This window comes from Sceloporus occidentalis, unplaced genomic scaffold (assembly GCF_023333645.1).
Source record: "Sceloporus occidentalis isolate IW3139 unplaced genomic scaffold, rSceOcc1.0.p SCAF_6, whole genome shotgun sequence".
Classification (NCBI taxonomy): domain Eukaryota; kingdom Metazoa; phylum Chordata; class Lepidosauria; order Squamata; family Phrynosomatidae; genus Sceloporus; species Sceloporus occidentalis.
Window position 1 is genome coordinate 77941653 of NW_028316986.1, and position 20788 is coordinate 77962440.

The 20788-nt window shown below is 39.6% G+C and overlaps 1 protein-coding gene across 7 annotated transcripts in view; it reads right to left on the bottom strand.

The window, feature by feature from the left end:
* LOC149310975 (AT-rich interactive domain-containing protein 1B-like) overlaps positions 1 to 20788 on the bottom strand; it is a 488779-nt gene that overhangs the window by 433543 nt on the left and 34448 nt on the right. For all 7 annotated transcript variants that reach the window (XM_089530142.1, XM_089530140.1, XM_089530138.1 and 4 more), the window contains exon 2: positions 19732 to 19926. In XM_089530142.1, the coding sequence (XP_089386268.1) occupies positions 19732 to 19926 (195 nt within the window). The remainder of the gene's footprint in view (positions 1 to 19731; positions 19927 to 20788) is intronic.

The following is a 20788-nucleotide window of genomic DNA, read 5'->3' on the forward strand; positions in this document are numbered from 1 at the left end:
CAGAAATCTTTATTTCTCAGACTTCATCTTCTACTTGTAAATTAATGGAATATTGGATTGGTCACTGTGACTGGAGCACTCCATAGCCTGGTAATCAAAAATGAAAACAAATCATTATAAAATCCTCAGTTTATTACCAGTTAAATGGATTCAAGAATCTGGAAACGATCCTAACGGGGTGGAAACGTTCTTTGGCCAAAATGACTGTAGGACCTCTGCCAGCCAGAGTAGACAATATGGTTAGATGGACTAATGATCTGACAGAGTATAAGGAAGTTTTGCATGTCAAATATTCATTTTGAATTACTTAACATTAATTTTGATAATCAGGCAACATTTGTCCCCAGAGACTTAGAAACAGGTATTACGAAAAACCTACAGTTTTTCCTTGCATCAAACTCTCAAATGGCCTTTCCTTTTTAAAGATTATTTAAATAAGGAAAAATCTATAAAGTTAAATATGAAAATTCAAAGAATATCAAGCAAATGCCGTAAGTATTTCAGACTAGATTAGATCCCATTTGTTTATTTCCGGCTGTTTTACATGCTTCCCATAAGAATGGAGTGTGTGATTACTAAGAAATTATTGTTTCAGCACTAAGTAGTGTTTGATAACAATTTGATTATTCTATGATTCTATGATTAACTCAAGAGTGATATTGTGGACACATAGTGCAGTGGAGAAACAGATTAAAAAGGCACAGGGGTTCTATGAAGAACCATATTCTAATCTCTCTGTGCCTTTGATCCCCTGCCAGCATTTCAGAGAAGGTTTGCACAACTGTAATAAGCCCCATCTCCTCAAAGTCTCCTTCAATTCTGTCCATCTCATCCTACCTTTCCACTGAAATCTTCTATATTACTGTCAGTGTTCCATTCATCATTCTGGCCATGTTATTGGTTCTGTAAATTTCTGTACAGCTTGGATCATGGTAAACTTAAGGGGGATACAGACAGCCCCCAGAGGCTCAATCGGGGTCAGGGCAAACAGATGCCTGGCCACAATCCAGCCTGATTCTGCCCCAAAAAGGAGCGGATAAGATCTGCTCCTTTTTGGGGTGGAAAAAAGCCGCCCCTTGTCCCAAAGAGCTGGCTTTTCCTCTATGTCAGTTTTTATAAGATGAATATTCATGGAAGTTACCAGATGACATCAAATGATCTGCTATGATGGAATTTGATGCCACAAAAGTAAACTGCAAAATCCACATTGCTATTAAGGGACATGCACTTTCATCCTTGATATATTAGCATACTACTGAAAGGTTTAAAAGCAGGGTTGAAGAATCTGTAATCCTTGAGATGTTGCTGGACTCCAGCTCCCATCTGTCCCACACAGCAAGGCCAAATATTAGGTATGGTGGAAGATGCAGTTCAGCAGCTAAAGAGCCATAGGTTTCCCCACCCTTGATTTAACATGCATGTATCTAGGATGAAAGTAAATTACAGAATTTTCAGAACATTTTAATAAAGAATCTAACTAAAAGAGTAACACTGGCATTAATATGACCTTCTATCTTTTATTAATTTAAAAAATTCACACATATCCAAACAGTTCCTGCAAAGATACCAGGGGAGTGTAATTCATGAAGGTAAATGAATGGGCAAGAACCCTCAAATAAGCTCCACTGTGGGAAAGGAGATCCCATGGGGAAAGTTAATGACAAAAAGTATTTCAATATGTAAACTGAATCCAAAGATTTTTGCTTTGTCTCAGTCTTATTGGATAAAACATCCCTGGCCGCAGGGTTCCTCACAAGACTTTCTAAGAAGCATTCGTTTCTTAGTATTATATACAAGCAGGAAAATTAGAAGCAAGAATAAGTCCAGCTTCAGGCCACTTTTTTCAACCTCAGCTAAAATGACTTTCATTTCTGAACTGGCTCAAAGGGTCTTGCTAAAAGCAAGGAAGCTTCTCAAGTTCTATTTGTGGGGAAACAAATATACAAAGGTTATCCAGATTGTTACAATGTAATGAGCATCTCTTTGAGACATTGTTAGATATGGTAAACTTCACAGAAACTAAACAAATAAACATGAAGCTACCACTTTCAAAAATGCAGTGTGTGTGTGTGTGTGTGTGCGCACACGCGCACACGCATGTGTACAACTTCAAGTCACCTATAGTCCCTGGAACTTATTTTTATGGCCCCTGAAGTCCCTGCTGGTCCTTCAAAGCCCCCACTCCCCCTAAACCTCTTTTAAAATAATTGGCAGGATGGGGGCAAATTTTGTCCCACATCTAGACAAAGAACCCCCCCCAAATGTATAAAACACTCAATAACACCCCCAGAAGCACCCCAGAACACCACAATCGTGTCAACTATCTCCATTTTCCTCTGCAGTCCCTTTCAAAATCAGAAGAAACACAAATGTTTCTGCTTGCTGTGGGGGAGGTGGCCCTTGGAGAGATTCTTGAGAAAACACTGACTTTTGGCTCCCACACAGTTGCCTACCCATGCCCTATTCATACATTTAACACCCAAGGGAGCAGGAACCAGGCAATACTTTCTCCATTACCTGCAACCACCACCTCAGCACAAGACCAAGTGAACAATCATACTGGCTGATATGCTCAAATAAATCTGAGATGTTCAAATCTACTTATCGACTTCTCCTTGCAATGATGATGGAGGAAAGGCAACGGAGCGGCCATTCAGCACAGCTCTTTCCCTTCTAGGCACATGTCCAGAGACAAAATGTAATCTGAGCACAGTCATTTTACAGTATTTACTACTGGGTGTGCATTTGATTCAGATGAAGCCCAAATCCTAAACCAAAGAGGGCAGACTTGGATACATTGATCATTTGTCTAAAGTGAAATTCTGAGCCTCCAAATTGCTCCAAAATGAACCTGGGTCCTCTCAAAGCATCACGTATAGACTGATATATATAAAACATCCTTTGGGTATTAAATCTTTACCAAGGTGCTTTTTTTTCATTTCCAATCCCTATGCTTTTGGGAGGAAAGCAGAGAAACCACTAGAGGCAGCTTCTGTGCTTGCACTCCATTTTATGGCTGTGTCTCTGGCAGCAGAGGGTGTAGCAGCATTCAGGGCTTCAAGTAATGGCTTTACTTGAGAGCCAGCCAGCATCAAATGGGAGATGCTTGTGTGTTCAGTATGTTCAGTGTGTGGCTCCTGCTGACACCAACACTTCAAGAAGGGCTGTGGAGTTGAACAGAGTCTTCACAACCTTGAACCAAGCTGAGCACAGAGATCAGGGAACACCTTCCTGCTAAATACCAGGCCTGCCAGCAACTTGTAATTGGAGATACTATTAATATGGGTGTGTTTTATCATACAAATAAGATGGGAGGGGAGACACAAAGAACACTGCAAACTGACCACATAATCTCTTTTTCAAACACCCCAAACTTGAAATTTTCCTTTGAGCCTTACAGTCATATACCAGGGTTTGCGAACATCTGATCCTCCAGATCAAAACCTGGAAGTCTTTTTTTCCCGACTGCAGATCCCAGAATCCTCTAGGCAGCAATGAGCACTCATCATTCCAGACCATTCAGGAATATATGGGCTGGGCCAAAATGATCAGGTTTTCTTTAAAATCAGGGTCCAAACCAAAAATCATGGCTGATATAGTACATATCCTTAGTATTTGGGACATATCTGCTTTGTGAATGAGAGCCACTATATGTGAACAGTAATTCTAGGTTTCTTTTGGGAAAAGAGAATTGGTGCAATATTACAATGTACGTTGCAATATGTATCCAAGAACTAAATGGTCTGTATAGTACAATGTTTTATTCATTTTTTTTTATTCTTTAAAACTCAACATTAAGTACCAAGATGCTTTGTAATTTTATATATCTTTTGTATTTCTATACTACCAGGTAAGAGATGGTACTGAAAGTAAGGTTCCCACCCCCACCCCACCCCTCAACAAAAAGCAGCACAATAATAAAAATGGAGATTTACCTGAGATTCTAAAAAAAATATCTCCAGGCTAATCATAAATTGCTCTAACATCCTCAATATCTCCCACTGCTATCTTCTTGCATTATTCTAAGAACAAAAGCAATGATTCAAAATGGAACCTCAGTAATTATTTACAGCCCAATATATAAACTGTAAAATGACTGGCAAACATCTTAGCAGATCAACTTAGGCATATATAAGCAAGAAATTCTTTCCCAGTGGTAGGCGGCCGAATGTCAAGTAACTATGTGCTAGAACTTGTCCTGTATTACCTGTTCAAAGGCGAATGCACAAGAATATTTCAAGCTCTGACACATACTACTTTGTGCAAAAACATCCACAGGAGTATTACAAAAAAGACAGCTGTGATGTTTCAGCAAACCCTGTGTCAAAGGAAAGTGTTCCCCTGCATTTTTATCAGCAAGCAGAAAGTAAATGATCATGCCTTACATCAGTATCGGTAGACTCAATACTGCTTCCATAAACTTCTTCCAGGCCTTGCATATTAGACAGTGCCTGCTTCCAGTAAGAATGGATTTCATAATAGTCAGTATGATACTAGTGCCCCTTCTCTTTGCCCCAATACTTTCCCAGGAACATTTGGTAGGGACAAGAGTGAGAACTTTTTCAGTGGCTGCTCCTATAGAATAGCTTCCTCTTCCACCGGAAAGTGAAAACTTTCCCATTTATCAGACTTCTAGGAATTGACTGCAATGGGCTTAATGGTGTGCTTTTCTCCTCCAAAGTCTCCAAACAGAGCAGCCAATAGACCAACTCTGACTCCAAAACACCAATTCACCTCCTTCTGTTTCCTCAGAAACACAGAGCAAATACTTCTCAGAGACAATTTTATTCACTATCTGCATAATGTTATAAACCTCTATTATCCCCGCCCCCAGTCTTTTTCTTTCTAAACTAAAATGGTCTAAGTATGTTAGACCTTCTTGTAGGGAAGATGCTCTGATCCCTTTATCATTTGGGTTTGCTGTTGATCCACTAGATGGGAGGACAGGAAAGTGTCTACCAAATAAAGGAGAGGATGGAAGCTAGGAACATATATTTTCAGTGCTGACTCCCAAATCCTGAACTACTTACCTGGAAGGAAAAAGAGTTCTATCTGCACAGATCCTTACAAACACATTTATATACAGCTATCTTCGTAATAAGGACAATCTCTGTGAATGGGTTTGATACATCACAAAAATAAAGAAGGGAAGATCAAATAATTCCTCCATGCAAATAGGCAGGCTCCGATGCTGTTCACAGAAAAATCAAAGGAGACAGATAATCTGGCAAGGTTTAAGATAGTTTTGGAGAAGTAACTGTATGATTAGTGTTCTTTGGAAACTCGGTGTATGCAAACAAATGGGATCTTTTTTCACTTCGTGTCTGTTTTAAAGGATTTTTAATTTTGGCAAACAAGGAAAGAAAACATATAGCTCTTACGTCACTTCCTACATTTGCTTTTGATGTTTCTTGTAGCAGCAGCCTCAAATGCACAAAGAATACTCTTTGATTTTATTTTGAAAAAAACATGTGTTTTGTTGAGGATGGTTGCATATTCCAAAGGAACAGTTTCAGAACCCCTGCAGTTAAATGAAAGATTACCTAAGTAGGTAATAATATTACTTTTTGTATTTCCATGGTCCTGATTTTCTACTTTATTTTGTGGGCTTCCAAATAGGCAAATCAACCATCTATTACAAATCCAAACCAGAAATTGAAGATAATAGTATTAAGAGCCTGAAAATATATGGGGGGGGGGGGGGGGAGGGATCTAAACAGTGAAACATAGAAACCTAAAACCTTGATCTTCTAATATAGCCATTAAAGTCATACAGTGGGTGAAATTATTTATTTTATAGTTTGAAGAGTAATGTGATAAACATGTAAAGTGGGGAGAATGAGCACATCTTAAAGCATTAGCTTTTGTAAGCCTCCTTAGATGTGACCTCAACATGATTGTGGCGCGTTATAGACAGGCCTTTAATACGCCCCCGTCATGTGCTAGGGGTTGGCCGAGGACCTAGTGTCCATACCAGCCTCACCCCAGCACGTGACGAGGGCGTAAAGATGGCGGCGCCCTATACACATGGGCGCCGCCATCTTTACGTGTTGGACGCATAGCGTCCGCACGTCGTGCGGCGCTTATGACATTGCGAGTGCGCCATTGGCAACTCGCAGCGTCATAACTGCGCCGCAGGAAGAAGCTCCATTTTGGAGCTTCTTTTTTGCTCCGCGCGGGAGTTGCGCGGTTTGGCTGCTGCGGCTCCCTCGCAGAGCAAACAGCAGCGCCGGCAGACCACCGCAAAGCGGCGGTCTGTAACGCACCTGTGTTCCAATGTCTACAGAAAATATGAAGTCGAAGGCTTTCATGGCCAACATCCATATTTTTTGTGGGTTTTTCAGAGAATCTCTGAACACGCCAGCCACAGATGATGGCGAAACGTCAGGAATAAACTCTTATAGAACATGGCCACATAGCCCGAAAAACTCACCAAAAAATCTACAGAAAATGACTGCCACCTCTCAATTCATGTAACGTTACTTCATCTTCTCCCCCACTTGACACCCCCTCTAATTGTTCCAAAGGGTCCTCTAGCTGCTGAAGCAAAGCTTTTGACATGGGTACAGGGGAAACTGTTCTGTGGCAACCTTAACAGAAGAGGAGGGAAGGACATGAGGTAGGAACATTTGCAGGAGAAAATGGTGAACAGCCATTTCACACTGCCCACTGTTCTTTGCAAATGCCTCTCCCACCCAAGCAATTTCCACCCAGCTATGCTTACTCCTGGTGCTGGTATCCAGATAGGGAAATGGAACTGAAAGTGGAAGTAAAGTGGGCATCCACACCTGATATCTGACAAGTGGGAAATTCCTACCAACCAGTCTGTAGGAAGATTCTTACCAACACTCTGATTCTTCCCTTAAATGTACTGCCTGTAGAGATGGGAAAGCAAGGGGGGGAATCCAGAAAAACTCAAGGAAAAAAACATTGGGAAAACATATTCATTACTTTTAGAATGATAAGTAACACATTTAAGACAGCGTGTTCATGTATTTACTGCCTTGAAATGATTTCAGAAATTATTTCCAAAATTACGTGGAAGTAGTAAGATTTTTTAATGTAAGACTATGTACATGATTGGATCACTGCAATTCCTGGTATTTGTTTCCTTTCCTCATTTCTTTTTATGGGAATAGTGCTTTATGTCTACTTGACACTTACAGAGACTGTGTGTGTGTATGTGCCTCCAAGTCACCTGTCTACTTATGGTGACCCCATGAATTTCATAGGGTTTTCTTAAGCAAGGAATATTCAGAGATGGTTTGCCAGTTACTTCCTCTGAAACATAGGGTGCATCTAAACTGACAGGAAAATCCAATTTACCTTTGTGTTACCCCAATCTGCAGTGACCATGGGCTTGTCTACAAACACAGTTCTCCCTTTCAAACTCACACCAGTATGATAAATTGCACTATAAGCAAACATAGCCCCAAAATAAAGAGGCCAAATAAAGCACCTTCCAGGTGCTCTAGGGGTGTGGCATTCAAACAACATACCCCCCCCCCCAAACCTCCTGGAAGCTGCACCAAGACCATCTAAGGCAGCCCAAACCTGGTCGCAAAAGGAATGGCAAAAAGCTTCTCATGCTGGCAGTCCATTCAGACCTGAAGCTGTGGTACTGGAGTGATCGGAGTGGGAGCTTCCTCTGGCCACTCCTTTTGCCATGTCTGCATGACCCCATAAGTGCAGCCACTGTATTACACCGTAAGAGCAACCAACCATAAGAAAACTCCATGTAATTCATGGGGTCACCATATGTTAATAGGAGACTTGACGGCCAAATACACAGGCATAAACACACAAAGTAACAAACTGACTTGTAATCTGCAAAGAAAACTAACATCACATTTTTTTCTATATATTTTTTTAAATGTTGTTGTTTTCTGGGCAAAAAAATAAATTAAAAATGGGGGGATGTTCCATGATGGCGTGAATATTTCCAGGAATTTTCCATTTCAAGTGATCTGCCTCCATTTACACAAATTACCAATCCAAAATTAAATATCAGGTCGGGGACGCTGTGTTTGTTGTGACCTAATGAGGTGATCGTACCTCAGTTGCTCAATTCAAATTATAAGGGTGACAATGTGTAAAGTTTAGCAGGATATTTTACAAAACTGTACCTCCCTGCTCAGCAGCAAGACACATAACCTAACCTAATCAGATACGTTCTTTTGCAAAATGATGCAGATAACCATTCTAAAGAGGCCTAAACATAATAAGCTCAATATTTTGTTATGCTTTATTCTATTTGATGTAGATAGTAGCTAGCTGTAAATAAAGCAAAGAGTGACACAGTTCACTCCATTCTCATAAACGTCACAAACAGATCTCACTTATTTTTCACTATAGAGCATTGCTTCATAGTGAAAACTGAAAACTGTTTTCTAATATCCATTCTGATGTATCTGAGCTAGCAAAATATTTAATAGCATGTCTGACACCTATTTATGATTTTTACCCTTAAGTCGGCAAGTCAGTGTTACAAAAACAAAGTAAGGAGGGAAACAACATAAAAACCTATTTAAAAAATAGAAAAAGATAGGATCTAGCAAATATGGTATTTAAATAGAAAGCACAACTTAAAGGAACTGGCATTCCCCTAGCCTGAACGTAATGATAAATTCTGCTTAGTTTCAAACCAGAAGGGGACGTTTCTCATTTCTTGAGAGCTCCAACAGAAAAGGAAAGGGGGAAATATTGAATATGGAAAAAGTGTACCATCTAAGTGCCCTTTCCATGGCTCAAACAAATTTAACATGCAGTGACAAAAATGTTTCTGATAATACAAAAACTCTGAGGCTCACAGTCAAACACAACATGAAGTATTGCTACCTGGCAAGCTGCATAACTAAACTGCAGGACAGAGATTTGGTATAGCTGATAAACTCCCCACACCAGTTGCTTTTTTCTCCCCTATAACCTCACTCTCTCTGCCTCAATTCTGCCAAGTTGCAAAGGAAGGACAAGGAGGAGATTAATTTAAAGACTGCAGGTTCCAATGGCATCTAGCATGGTAAACAAATGTGGTTCTGCAGTTGTCAGGTTGCACTGCATGGTCTTTTTTTGTTTTTGTTTTTTGGCAACAGAACATTGGACACAAATAAGCATGAGTCTTTGGAACACACAAATATTTAAAATAAAATCCTCCCCCCAAAATTTTTTATTGAATGTGTATGCTTGAAAATACAGGGATAACCTTTGGTCTGAATGTCTCTTCCTAACTGTACTGTTTCATCTACCTACAAAACCTGCTGCTCTCCCTGGGCAGCAAGCATTTATGGTTTAATGTACAGTTCCTAACATTATTTTAAAGAAAGAAATCATTGTAATGTTTCTATTTTCCATAATAACACAATTGTGTTACTTTAGGGATTTTCTTCGGTAAACATTGTTAGATGACCACAGTTAAAATGAAGAGCTCAACTACCATAAAGTTTCTTTCTTGTGTCAAATTTGATTCTGTGATTATCCATAATCTATGATCACCTCCCTCTATAGAGTGAATTATACTTAATGGAAAGGATAATTCTAAAGGAGACAATACAATATAAAGCTTTACCCTGCTATGAGCAGCCTTTTTCAATTTAGTCAATGAGGCTTAGCATCAAACAGAAAAACACTAAACATCTCCCAGCAGTAAGAACAGCATACAAACATACCCCTACTTAGATCTTATTTATATAACTTATAAGACCATATGAATTCTGGCTTCTGTACAAGCCATGGAACAACTTGAAATAGCACTGAAGTAATCACTAGAATTCCCCGATTCCTCACTCCATATCCAATATAGCTATTAAATAGGTCTTAGATAGCATGATTACATAATTACTGACGAAGGGTTTCATCTACTACAAGCAAATCTCCATGGGACAGCCTAGGGTGGTTTAAGATTTTTTAAACATTTAATAGGATAAGACCTGATACACAGAGTTTGCTATTTCAATAATACTGTTAACAATACTAGGATAGGAAACACTTGGAAAACAAGCTCAAACTGAATCCAGACAAAAGGGAGGTACTTACAGTAGGGGCCCCTAAACCAGGCATCGGGTTGCAACCTCCAGTCCTAGAGGGGTTCACACTCTCCTCAAAGGACTGTGTTCGCAGTCTGGGGGTACTTCTTGACCCGTCGCTTCACATGAGAAATCAGGTGAATGGATGGTCAAAAGTGCCTGTTATCACCTTTGGTTGATACGCCAGCTGCGCTCTTTCCTGGAACCATGGGACCTTGAAACTGTAGTACATGCACTGGTAACCTCATGACTTGATTTTTGCAATACGCTCTACATGGGGCTATTCTTGTGCCTAGTTCAAAAACTGCAATAGGTACAGAATATAGTGGCCACATTGATCACTGGATCATCTAGGAGCGATCATATAACACCAATATTAAAGTCACTCCACTGGCTACCTATTAATTTTCGGGCACAATACAAGGTGTTGGTTATTACCTTTAAAGCCCTACATGGCTTGGGCCCCACTTATTTAAAGGATCACCTACTTCCATACAATCCGCCCCGTGCTCTCAAGTCCTCTGGGAGGAACTTACTGCAGCCTATAAAGACCAGATTGACTGCGACCTCCCAGAGGGCTTTTTCTGCAACCAGCCTTAGCCTGTGGAATGGCCTGCCAGACAAGATCCGTCAAATCACCAATCTAGATAGTTCAAGAAAGCTGTTAAGACAGATCTTTTCCAGCAGGCCTTCCCAGAATAAATTACTTGGCCATGTAGCCACACCCCACATATATCTGATGACTCTGGCCACCATTATTATTTTAATTGTTCGTGTAATTTTAACCTTAGGCGTGTTCCAGATGCGCCAATAGTACATGCTCGGCACGTACTAGAGTTACGAAAGAGCGTCCTTTCCGGATGCCCTAACCCTAAGTACGTGCCGAGCACATACAAAATGGCAGCGCTCATTCTACATGGGCACCGCCATTTTGATGTAGTGGACACTTAGCGTCCGCACGTCGCAGCATGGAAATGGTGCCGCAAGTGCGCCATTGGCGCCTTGCGGCATCATTACCGCACCGCAAAAAGAAGCCGCTTTTTGCGGCTTCTTTTTCCGCTGCCGGGAACCCTCCCTGTTTGGAGGCTGAAGCTTCCCGGCGGCGGAAACAGAGGCAGCGGCAGACCACCCTTTTGGGGCGGTCTGTAAACAGCCTTAAACTGTTTAAATCTTTTTTAAGGGGGGATATTTTGTATATATGGTGTATGCTTTTAACATTGTAAGCCACTTTGATTGTTTTCACAAAAAGTGGGATAGAAATAAGTTTTTTTGTTTATTATTTATTTATTATATTGATCCTAATCCTAGCACAATCAACGATTTTGCTTTGTGACTGCAACACTATACTAAGGAAAAAGAATGGCTCCTGATGCTGTTAAAATGACATTTTAACAGCATTTACTGTTTTCAGTCTTCTGTGCTGTTTCCTCCATACTTGCACATAACTTACAAAAGTTCTTGTGCTATGCTGAAGGTTTTTTGTTTCACCAGTGCAAGACAATGGCTTATGACAATTATTTTATTTATTTACTTATTTATTTCACTGATATCCCACCTTTCTCCAAAAATAGGGTCCAAGGCAGCTTACAACAGTTTAAAAAACAATTAACAATAGTTAAATCAGGGTGGATTCTTTGTTTTGTTTTTTAATCCTGTGGTCCACGACCCTCCAAAGACATCCATAAATGGGCTTCAGGGAAATCCTTAACGTGTACACACAAAAATTGATTTTTGTTCCCTTTCAAATTCCTTCTTCTTATTTTGAAAACTGTTTTTCTGGGAAATTTATTAATGTTAAATTATATTACTAATTCTATTATTAGTATGTTTCATTCCAAACAACAGTAGGGTGGCATGTTATGTTACTGCACACAGTAAAGTAATATACAACTGTCAACATCCCCATGTAAAGGGGAGGGGGGAGTCTATAGCTTTCATCAGATTCTCAAAGGGGCTCACATCCCCCCAAAAGGTTAAGTACCACTGAACTAGATTAATAAGGCCAGATGTATATTTATCACTGAGTGGCCACCTGTGAAAAAAATTGCCTCTAAGAAAGGTGAACGTTCCCTCCCCACCACCCTGTCCCTTCTACCCAAACCTTCCTAAGCCAACATAGCATCACCCTAAGTTTTTTTAGCATAATACTTGCTTCCTTCTCCCATCTCTCTCTCTCTCTCTATGTCTGTTGCCAGAACTAGAGAAATTTGAGCTAAACTTACTGGTCAAGCTTTGTTTATAGCAGCCACACATGTGTGGCATTTATTAATTTATTTTCCCACTCAAACCCCAGCACAATAAAAAATACCAACAAAGACCATTAAATCAGTCTTAACAAAGCTGTAGGAGTTTGCAAAACAGATAGAACTACACCCAGAGAAGGGAAATTAAATGCCATTAGAATCCTAAGTGAACAGGATGGACAATGTGTGGTTACTGGAAGACAGCAATTTAGCACCAGGGAATTCCATTAATTTGGCTGCCACCTCTGATAAGACTCTCTCTCAAGCATCCACTGACTTAAACTCAGAATGTAAATGTCAGTACGTATCAGAATGTATGGGAAACCTAGAAACTGTTAATTTCATATTTTAAAGAAAAGTGATGTTTCAAGTATTCTGGTCCCAGGGTTGTTAGGGTTTTGGAGGTCCAAATCATACCTTTCTCACTTTTTATTTCCACAGAGGCAAACTAAAGGGTTAGTTATCTACAGCGTGCCCACATTATATGTGGGTGTGTCATGCATTGCTTCCAGCATATGCTGGAAGCCGTGCCAGAAAAACTCCTCTCGTGCCCCAGAAGAAGTAATGGGGTGCACCCGTGGCGCACGCCCCGCAGCACACCGCGAGCATGAGCCCCATTACTTCTAATGGGGCTCGAGCATACATGTTTTTTTCCTTATACGGTGGGGTCTGGAACAGATCCCCATGTAAGAGAAGGGTGCGCTGTATAAGGTTATTCATGGATGCTCTCCACCACGAACTATGATTCTTCCCCATCTCTTCATGACTCTATGAAGAGTGTCTGTGTACAGGAAAAGCTCCCCTATTCAGACTTGTTGGTTTCCACCCACAGAGAGCAATGGACCTAGGCAGAGCTAACATATTCCCCTCTTCACATGTTGAATGAACACAAATAATGGCTGCAAAGGGCTCTGAAGTGTCTCTTTTGTACTAATAGAGGAAGCTTTTACAAGAGGAAAGTGGTAGTTGCCATCTGTATTTGTTGCAAACTCTTCCCTTTGGCTAATTAAAAAAGTGTACTGGTTCTGTGTACCAAAAGAAAATTCATCTACATGCCAATTTTAACAGAGGCACTCTCTGTCTTAAAGTGTCTGTCAACGGCCTTTACATTAATAGTATGGTAAAGTACACTAGAAATTTTGCCAGGTAATTTCCAGAATTAAGTTTATGAATTTGTACAGCCTTAGTTATTGCCAAAAATGGGGTGGAGACTGAATCTCACCAGTAGGTGAGGTAGTTCAAGTCCCTGCTATGTGTTAGGGCATAGGCAATGCATTTCAAAGAGGAAGAGAAATAAGACAAGGGAAAAGATGAGCAATTCTCACACTTGGAATTAGTGCTTGCAAACTTAACAAACGCATGCCTGTTTCCAGTGCAGATCATAGGATCAATTCAAACATCTCACAAAGTAATAAAATATACTGCTCTGTCATATCAAAGCATAGTGATTATTTTAGTATAAAACAAAGGCATCTTTGCCCTTCTCAGATGTATGATTTTTAAAAATACTGTTTGTGTAAGGAAGGATAATAAGTATTGTATGAGTTTGAAAGTAAAGTTAGTAGGCATGTACACATAAAAAGCAGGGGAAAGCAATTAAACTAACTATTAAACTGTTCTGAAACAACTTTTATCATGTTTTTCAATAGTGTATTTACACACTAAGGTGTTGCTCCAGTGCATCAGACACAAAAGCTTCAATGTATGCTGTTAACCAGCATTTACTCAATAACAAATTCAATTAAATACCGGTATAGATTAAATGTCTGGTGATGTACTTTCTTTCAAACATATTTACTAATATATGACAAAGTAGGCTGCTGGCTTTTTGAGAAAATTTCCATCGTTAACTAATGTTGTTGTTCCTATTTATAGGTTGCATTTCTACCTACCAGAAACCTCAAAGAAATATAAATGTTGAAAAGATCCTTTCAATATTGTCAACACGGCCCAAAATACAATGCAGGAATAATCCAGTCTGAGATTGCTTTAACTGCCCTGGTCAATGCTAGGGAATTCTGGGAACTGTAGTTTTGTGAGACATTTAGCCTTCTCTGTCAGGAAGCTCTGGTACCACAATAAACTACAATTTCCATTATTCCCTAGCACTGAGCCAGGGCAGGTAAATCAGCCTGAAACTGGATTATTTCTCCAATGTGTTTTGGATCCACATCTCAACAGCAACAACTAAACAGAAACTATCTTTAAAACAAGAGAAAGGGCAACATCAAAATCTATCAAGGCTAAGTGAATCTGTGCAATTTTCACTGACCATCAAAAACTTGGTCAAGACAGAGGGAAAGCTGATCTCCCTAGGGATGGTTCTTCCATAGCTGGGGTGCTGCTGTAGAAGAGGCACCCACAAAAAGGGCCAGCCCAGGACCTATTTTCACAGGATTCCACTGGTTTGACTGACAAGAGAGATCTGTTTCCAGGCAAGAGGAAAAGGGATCTTCCTAATTCAAGCTTCTGATGTACATCTTCAGACCCTATCCAAGATGATGTATCTGTACATGAGCATGCATGTGTATACATACAAATACACATAATACAAGGAGAGAGTTTTTCTTTCACAGAACAAAGAATCATAGGATTAATAGAAAAATATACCTCATGTGGTGATCCGTTCCAGACCCCCACCCCACGTAAAGGAGATACTGTGCATGCTCAAGCCCCACTGAAAAAAATGGGGCTCATGTACGCGGTGCAGTGAGGCACACACACCATGGGTACACATACCATTACTGCTTCCAGCATGCAGCTTCAGCGTAAGATGTGAGCCACATATGGCACAGCTGCGTATGGCGTGGGCACACTGTATCCATATGAGGGAGGGAGATTTTAAAATATTTAACCATATTTTCATGGCTGCGACTTTGCACACACAAATTTTTATCAGTTTAAGGGAAACTGCATAACCATGCAGACTAGTGGAGCCTATAAATAATATGTGGCCTGGTTTTTAGAGCTAATGAATATGTATTACTTCTGACTCTGTCAATAAACATTCAGATTGCTCATTCGTTCTGGATAGTAGCCCTGCCCTGGTAATTTTTATTTAAGATTGTACCTTATTTATCTGAGCAAATAAAGTTAATAGGGTTAAGAATGACACATCAGGTTAGGCCTCTTTAAATGGCTCTACCAGGTATGACCATGATCTGTTTTAAAACACAGTAATCAAGTAGGGCCTAAATACTCTAAAGGCACCAGATCTTGTCTAATCTTGAAAGCTAAACAGCATAAGTCCTAGTTAGTACTTGGATGGGAGACCATCGATGTATAACAGGTGTTGTGGGCTATATTTCAGAGGAAGGCACAGGTAAAACCAAGCCCGAGGGCAGGGAACCGTCTAACTAAAAAGATTGTATGTACAGCGCTGTGTAAATTTACAGCGCTTCATAAATAAAGGTTAATAATAATAACAATAAATCCTATGAAATTAATTGGGTCACTGTAAGTTGACAGGTGACTCGAAGGCACATAAGCACAGTGTCACATGCAGCAAATAGATGAACTGGACACAGAAAAGCACCAACCAGATGCCAAGCTGTTTCCACATTCCACCCATCTCAACAATAGTTTTTGTCCCTTACTCTGCCTCAGCTTTTGTTATGTTTCTTTTTGACTGGGATTACTTCTTGTTTCTAGGCCTAGTCCAGGGAAATGTATCTAGTGAAGTGTCAACGAAGTCTAGATGTCCTTTTAGAATACATAACTGCAATTGAAACTACACATCCACCAGTCCTAAAGTTATGCAGTATTTGCCTTTCAGTGCCTATGTGTACCACAGTCAACTCTTGTTGGGGCCCAAGTGAGAAAATTTGCATAGATATATCGTTTCAAGTTGCAGCTACTACTTACTCTCTTCTACACTACTACTCAAGATACCAACCTCACTGTTTTCCTTTGTGAATTATCAGCCTGCACAGGATGCAGATGATCAACCTCAGGAATGCACTATGTTTGTCAAAGAAAATTTCAAGATCCTCATACAGACTCTAGCACATTTGATGTTTAATTCATTGTTTAATAATTTGGAATATTTAGTTTAATTAAATCTTTGTCCTGGGCTATGTCTGAACAGAAAACCAACGTGTTTGGTTCAGTAGTTTTACAATAAATATAGAAAACTCAAAGGCAGTATCTCTTTCTTTAGCAGTTGGATGGTTTCACTTTGCAGTGGCGACAATGGGTTAGATTTTCTGTCAGTTTCGCAAATTCTATCAAGTACATCTGTAGTGTATTAGTATTCTCACAGAATGGCTATATGTCAATCTGTTTGTAAGACCATGATACATTACACCAACTATTTCAGAGTTACATTAAGGTATAATAAATAAAAGTGGTGAATAAATTCCATTCAGCTTCAATCTTTTTTAACAGTCTATGTAATTCCAAACTATCTTGAATTAAAAATGGTTTTACCTTATAGCATCTGTGGTCTATATGTACAAGTGATCAAAAGTATGCCCTTCTTTGCTATCTCCCATGTTTCTGATTATAATCGTGTTAATAAACAACCAAAATTGTGCTATCCATGCACAGAGGAAAGTATGAACATGCTCAGGAATACTCAAGTGTTTGCAAAAGTACCAGATTTTTAAAAAGGATCACACCCATACACACACATGGAGGTGCACCAAACTTCAAAGAAACAAAAAAGATATTACAGGTATAAACATTATTCTTCAGTCAGCAAAACAGTCCAAGCCTTGGAAAGAAATGTGTGAAGGCTGATAAGATTACCCAAAACACATCTTTAAGATAGCTGTCAGTTGTCTCACTTCTGGCAAGGAGACCATTCCTGATCAGCTTCCTATCTTGAGAAGCTTTGAATGCTACCAAACACATAAACAGTATTTTATTTTGGGGGGCACTTTCTGATATAGTATTCTATCCAGACACATGTTCTGCTCAGTAAGTAGGTCTTATTTTGTTCAACAGACTCATCACAGGGCAAAATACATCCAAGAATCAATCCATGGTAATCTTAACCATCTTGTTATTCAGCCTTAGCCAAAAACAACTTAATACACTGGCAACGTAATTGGCAAACCCGTATACACACATTTTTATCCTTTGTACAAAGGCAACAATATACAAGCAATAAGAAAATAACTGGATTCAGATCATTAGAGGTTCACAAACTAAACACATGAAATTCTGGAGGCTGTCCAAAGTGTAATCATTTCTAGGTGTTGATGTCCCTTCAATAAAAATTCAATGTTGTAATTATCCTCTTACTACTTCCCCACAGAGTATAAGTAGTCATAGCCATAATATTTCTCAGCCAATTATATTAATGCTGCAAAAAGACAAATAGGGCCTGCAGCCAATCACTGTGCCAGATCGCTGCTTTCTGATGGCTACTTTATAATTAGCCTACAATTTGCAAGTGAAAAATGGAACACCAATCTTTAAAAGGCAAATAATAAAATTATTTTTAAAAATAAAGAGTATGCTTGGTTAAACATGCAGGAACTCTAATTAAATTAATTCTCCTCTTCTTTGCTTCCAAATAACAGTCAGGTAACACTCCTCAAAACCTGTCATTTACAATAATGCCACTCTACTACCAAAATAAGTCATGTCATCATTCCACTAAACTGCTCATTTCCAAAGCAGTATGCTCCATTACTGCAATACTGGCAACATAAAACCTACACTGATTGGTCCAATTTGTTCCATAATCACAAGCAACTTTATCTTTATGGTAATATACGCTTATATTTATGCAACACATGTGGTCCATGTTTTTAGAAGATGAAACATCATACCTCAGCAAAACTGTGAACATATAGTTACAAGCTAATTAGCCACTTGTTGACTATTCTATGCCAATGTAACAAATATACTTGCCTGGCAGATCATTATTTTCCATCTTTGTCATATTTAACATCAAATAATAAAGGAAAATTAATTCTAGTTAGCCACATGTAGAGACAAAATGCTGTTTTCTCTTCATTATCAATAAAACTTCATGCTTGCAACAGAGCACAGACTTCAATAACAATAAGCCTGATCAGAGATTTGTCAGCATAGTCTCCGGGTAGCCTTCATCTATTATATCCATTCAAAAAACAATGGCTGCATCTTCACTAATATTTGCTGGGAATGTAAGTAATTAACCCTCTGAGATAAGACAAAAAAGTTGCCAACAACAGGAAAGCCTAATAGACTAGAAGAGAGCCATATAAGCTGCATGTCCTCTGATGGGGGGAAAGTACTCTGAACTGTTGAGAGAGAAAATATGTGTATACACATAGGTATGTATAAAGGACACAAACCATTCTGACAAGAATGAACAGGTTTTTAACAGTAATCATTTTTCACACTGAGCAATACTATTCTCACTAGCGTTGCCAGATCACGGGCAGTAGCTGGAATCTCAGAGATTTGTTGCATCTCATTGGGTCTTCGGGGGGGGGGGGAAATCCTAGAGCAGGTAGCATTGGAAGAGGAGAATGTGTAGTTTTTGTATCTGTGAGGTGGGTTTTTTTCATCACCCACTTCCATCTGTTCACAGATGTTACCAGGGATCAATTGTTCAACACAAAGTTGTTTGCATGTATGCTGTGCTTTCACAACACTAGTACATCAGAAAGTCAGGAGTAAGGGCAGGAGACTGGGGAGTGAGCCACTGTGTGTCTATGCATGGGATCACCATGATACCTGCAGCAAAGCAGGAAGCAGAGTACTAGTGTTACCAGTCATAAAACTAATCCCTGCACAGCAGTGGTGCAGAGCCTGGAAAAAATGCTCTATGAACTGGCACCTGGAAAAATTTCCAACATATCCTATGCCCTGTAGTAAGACCAGGCCAGATGAACGCTCTGATAGGAAGATGATAAATAGTCCAGATGCAGTTTGTTTCTTTTTAACTTTCTCTTTGTTGCCATATTATCTGGTTGGGTGGGTTCTAACTGTATTCTGGGTCCATTTACCCAGACTTCTCTTGTGTTCAATTCCGCCATCAGTTTGGCCCAGAAGCAGTTCTACTTTTTCTCTCAACCCCTGCCTGTGACACCACAATGACCTTCTCCCTTGCTTCAGATTTTGGCCCTGCAGTCTCTGGAAATGGGACACAGAAGATGTGGCAATTCTAGATCTTGTTTCAGTAAATCTGCTCTGTTCAACCTGCGGCATTAATGCATATGAGGAAACTGTCCATAGCAAAAACTTTATGACAGCTGAACAATAGAGGCTGCAAAACAAGAGAATCTTTTTGATAAACAGCATCTCACTTCCCTAAAACACATTTTAAGCCTGACAAAAATAAATAAAATCAAAGAAGCAAATTAATAAAAGAGTCCCTCTGGCAAAAAGACAGCATCATAATCCCCCTCCTCAAGGAATACTTCACTTTGATACACTGCTTTGACCTAGGTATTATTAAATTAAGAGAATGCAGGCCAAGGAAACTACGAAAAGAAGGGAATGGTACATAAAATCTCTTTACAAACCTGTTGCTGTGGATACTGCATCCCTCCCATGGAACCTGAAGTCCGGCCCTGCATTCCCATTGAAAACCGCTGTGGTCCTGGAGGTCCATATGACTGCCCTGGATACGGACTGCTTGGCTGAGTCTGGGTGTGAGGGCTGTTGCCAACTGCAAACAACTGAGGCCTTTTCATTACCATTGGATCCATTGGGTTGCCCTATAGGTCAGAAAAATAATTAAAACAAACTTCTAAATATATTGTGCAAAAAAATCAGAAAGCCACTTTTGCTGATGTATTTTCAGAGTGCCCTTATTTCCAAATGAAATCTATTTTCACCCAGCAAAAAAAACATTCAACATACAAAAGCTGCAGCATAATTTCAGGCTTTATATATTACTGCCAGTTTCCAAAGAAAGCATATGCCTATGGTTCCATTGCCAGCATCATAATGGTGAAGCTCTTCAAGCACACATTTGGCAATGGGAAGGGCTGATTTCCATGCTTGGTTCCTCCCTACTGGATTATGGCCTGTATGTTCTAATTGCCCTTTCAGAATCTTTACAGTGTTATACTTTAGCATTCCAAGTCAGTAAATGAGTCATATACTGCTCTTCACATGGAAAGATTCTCTATAGTTTTTAATTCATTTCTTAACTCATATGCCTATTTTCACAACTTAATAAATTATCTATTTTGAATGTGGAAATACATATAATATATTTACAGCATTTTATAGGTAATATTATCCATTATACAGCACTACTATTATAATTATACAAAAATGCTCAAACATTACTAACAGTAAACTACAGCATCCATTTCCAAGAAAGTCCACTTATTGGATCATAGATTTTTGGCATGAAAACTGTTAAAAGAGAAACTCAGAATATTTGTCTTGGTTGCACAGTCTCTCTTAATACAGTTCTTCCACCAAACATGCTTAAATCCTGGATGGCTTGACACAGGGCCGGAACAGATAGGCATGTTAAGCTGCCTTCTGGGTGGCTTGGAAGCACAGCGTTTACATGCCGCGGACTGCCAAGCTGCTTGGAAGCTGCCCAGCCAATCACATGGGCGC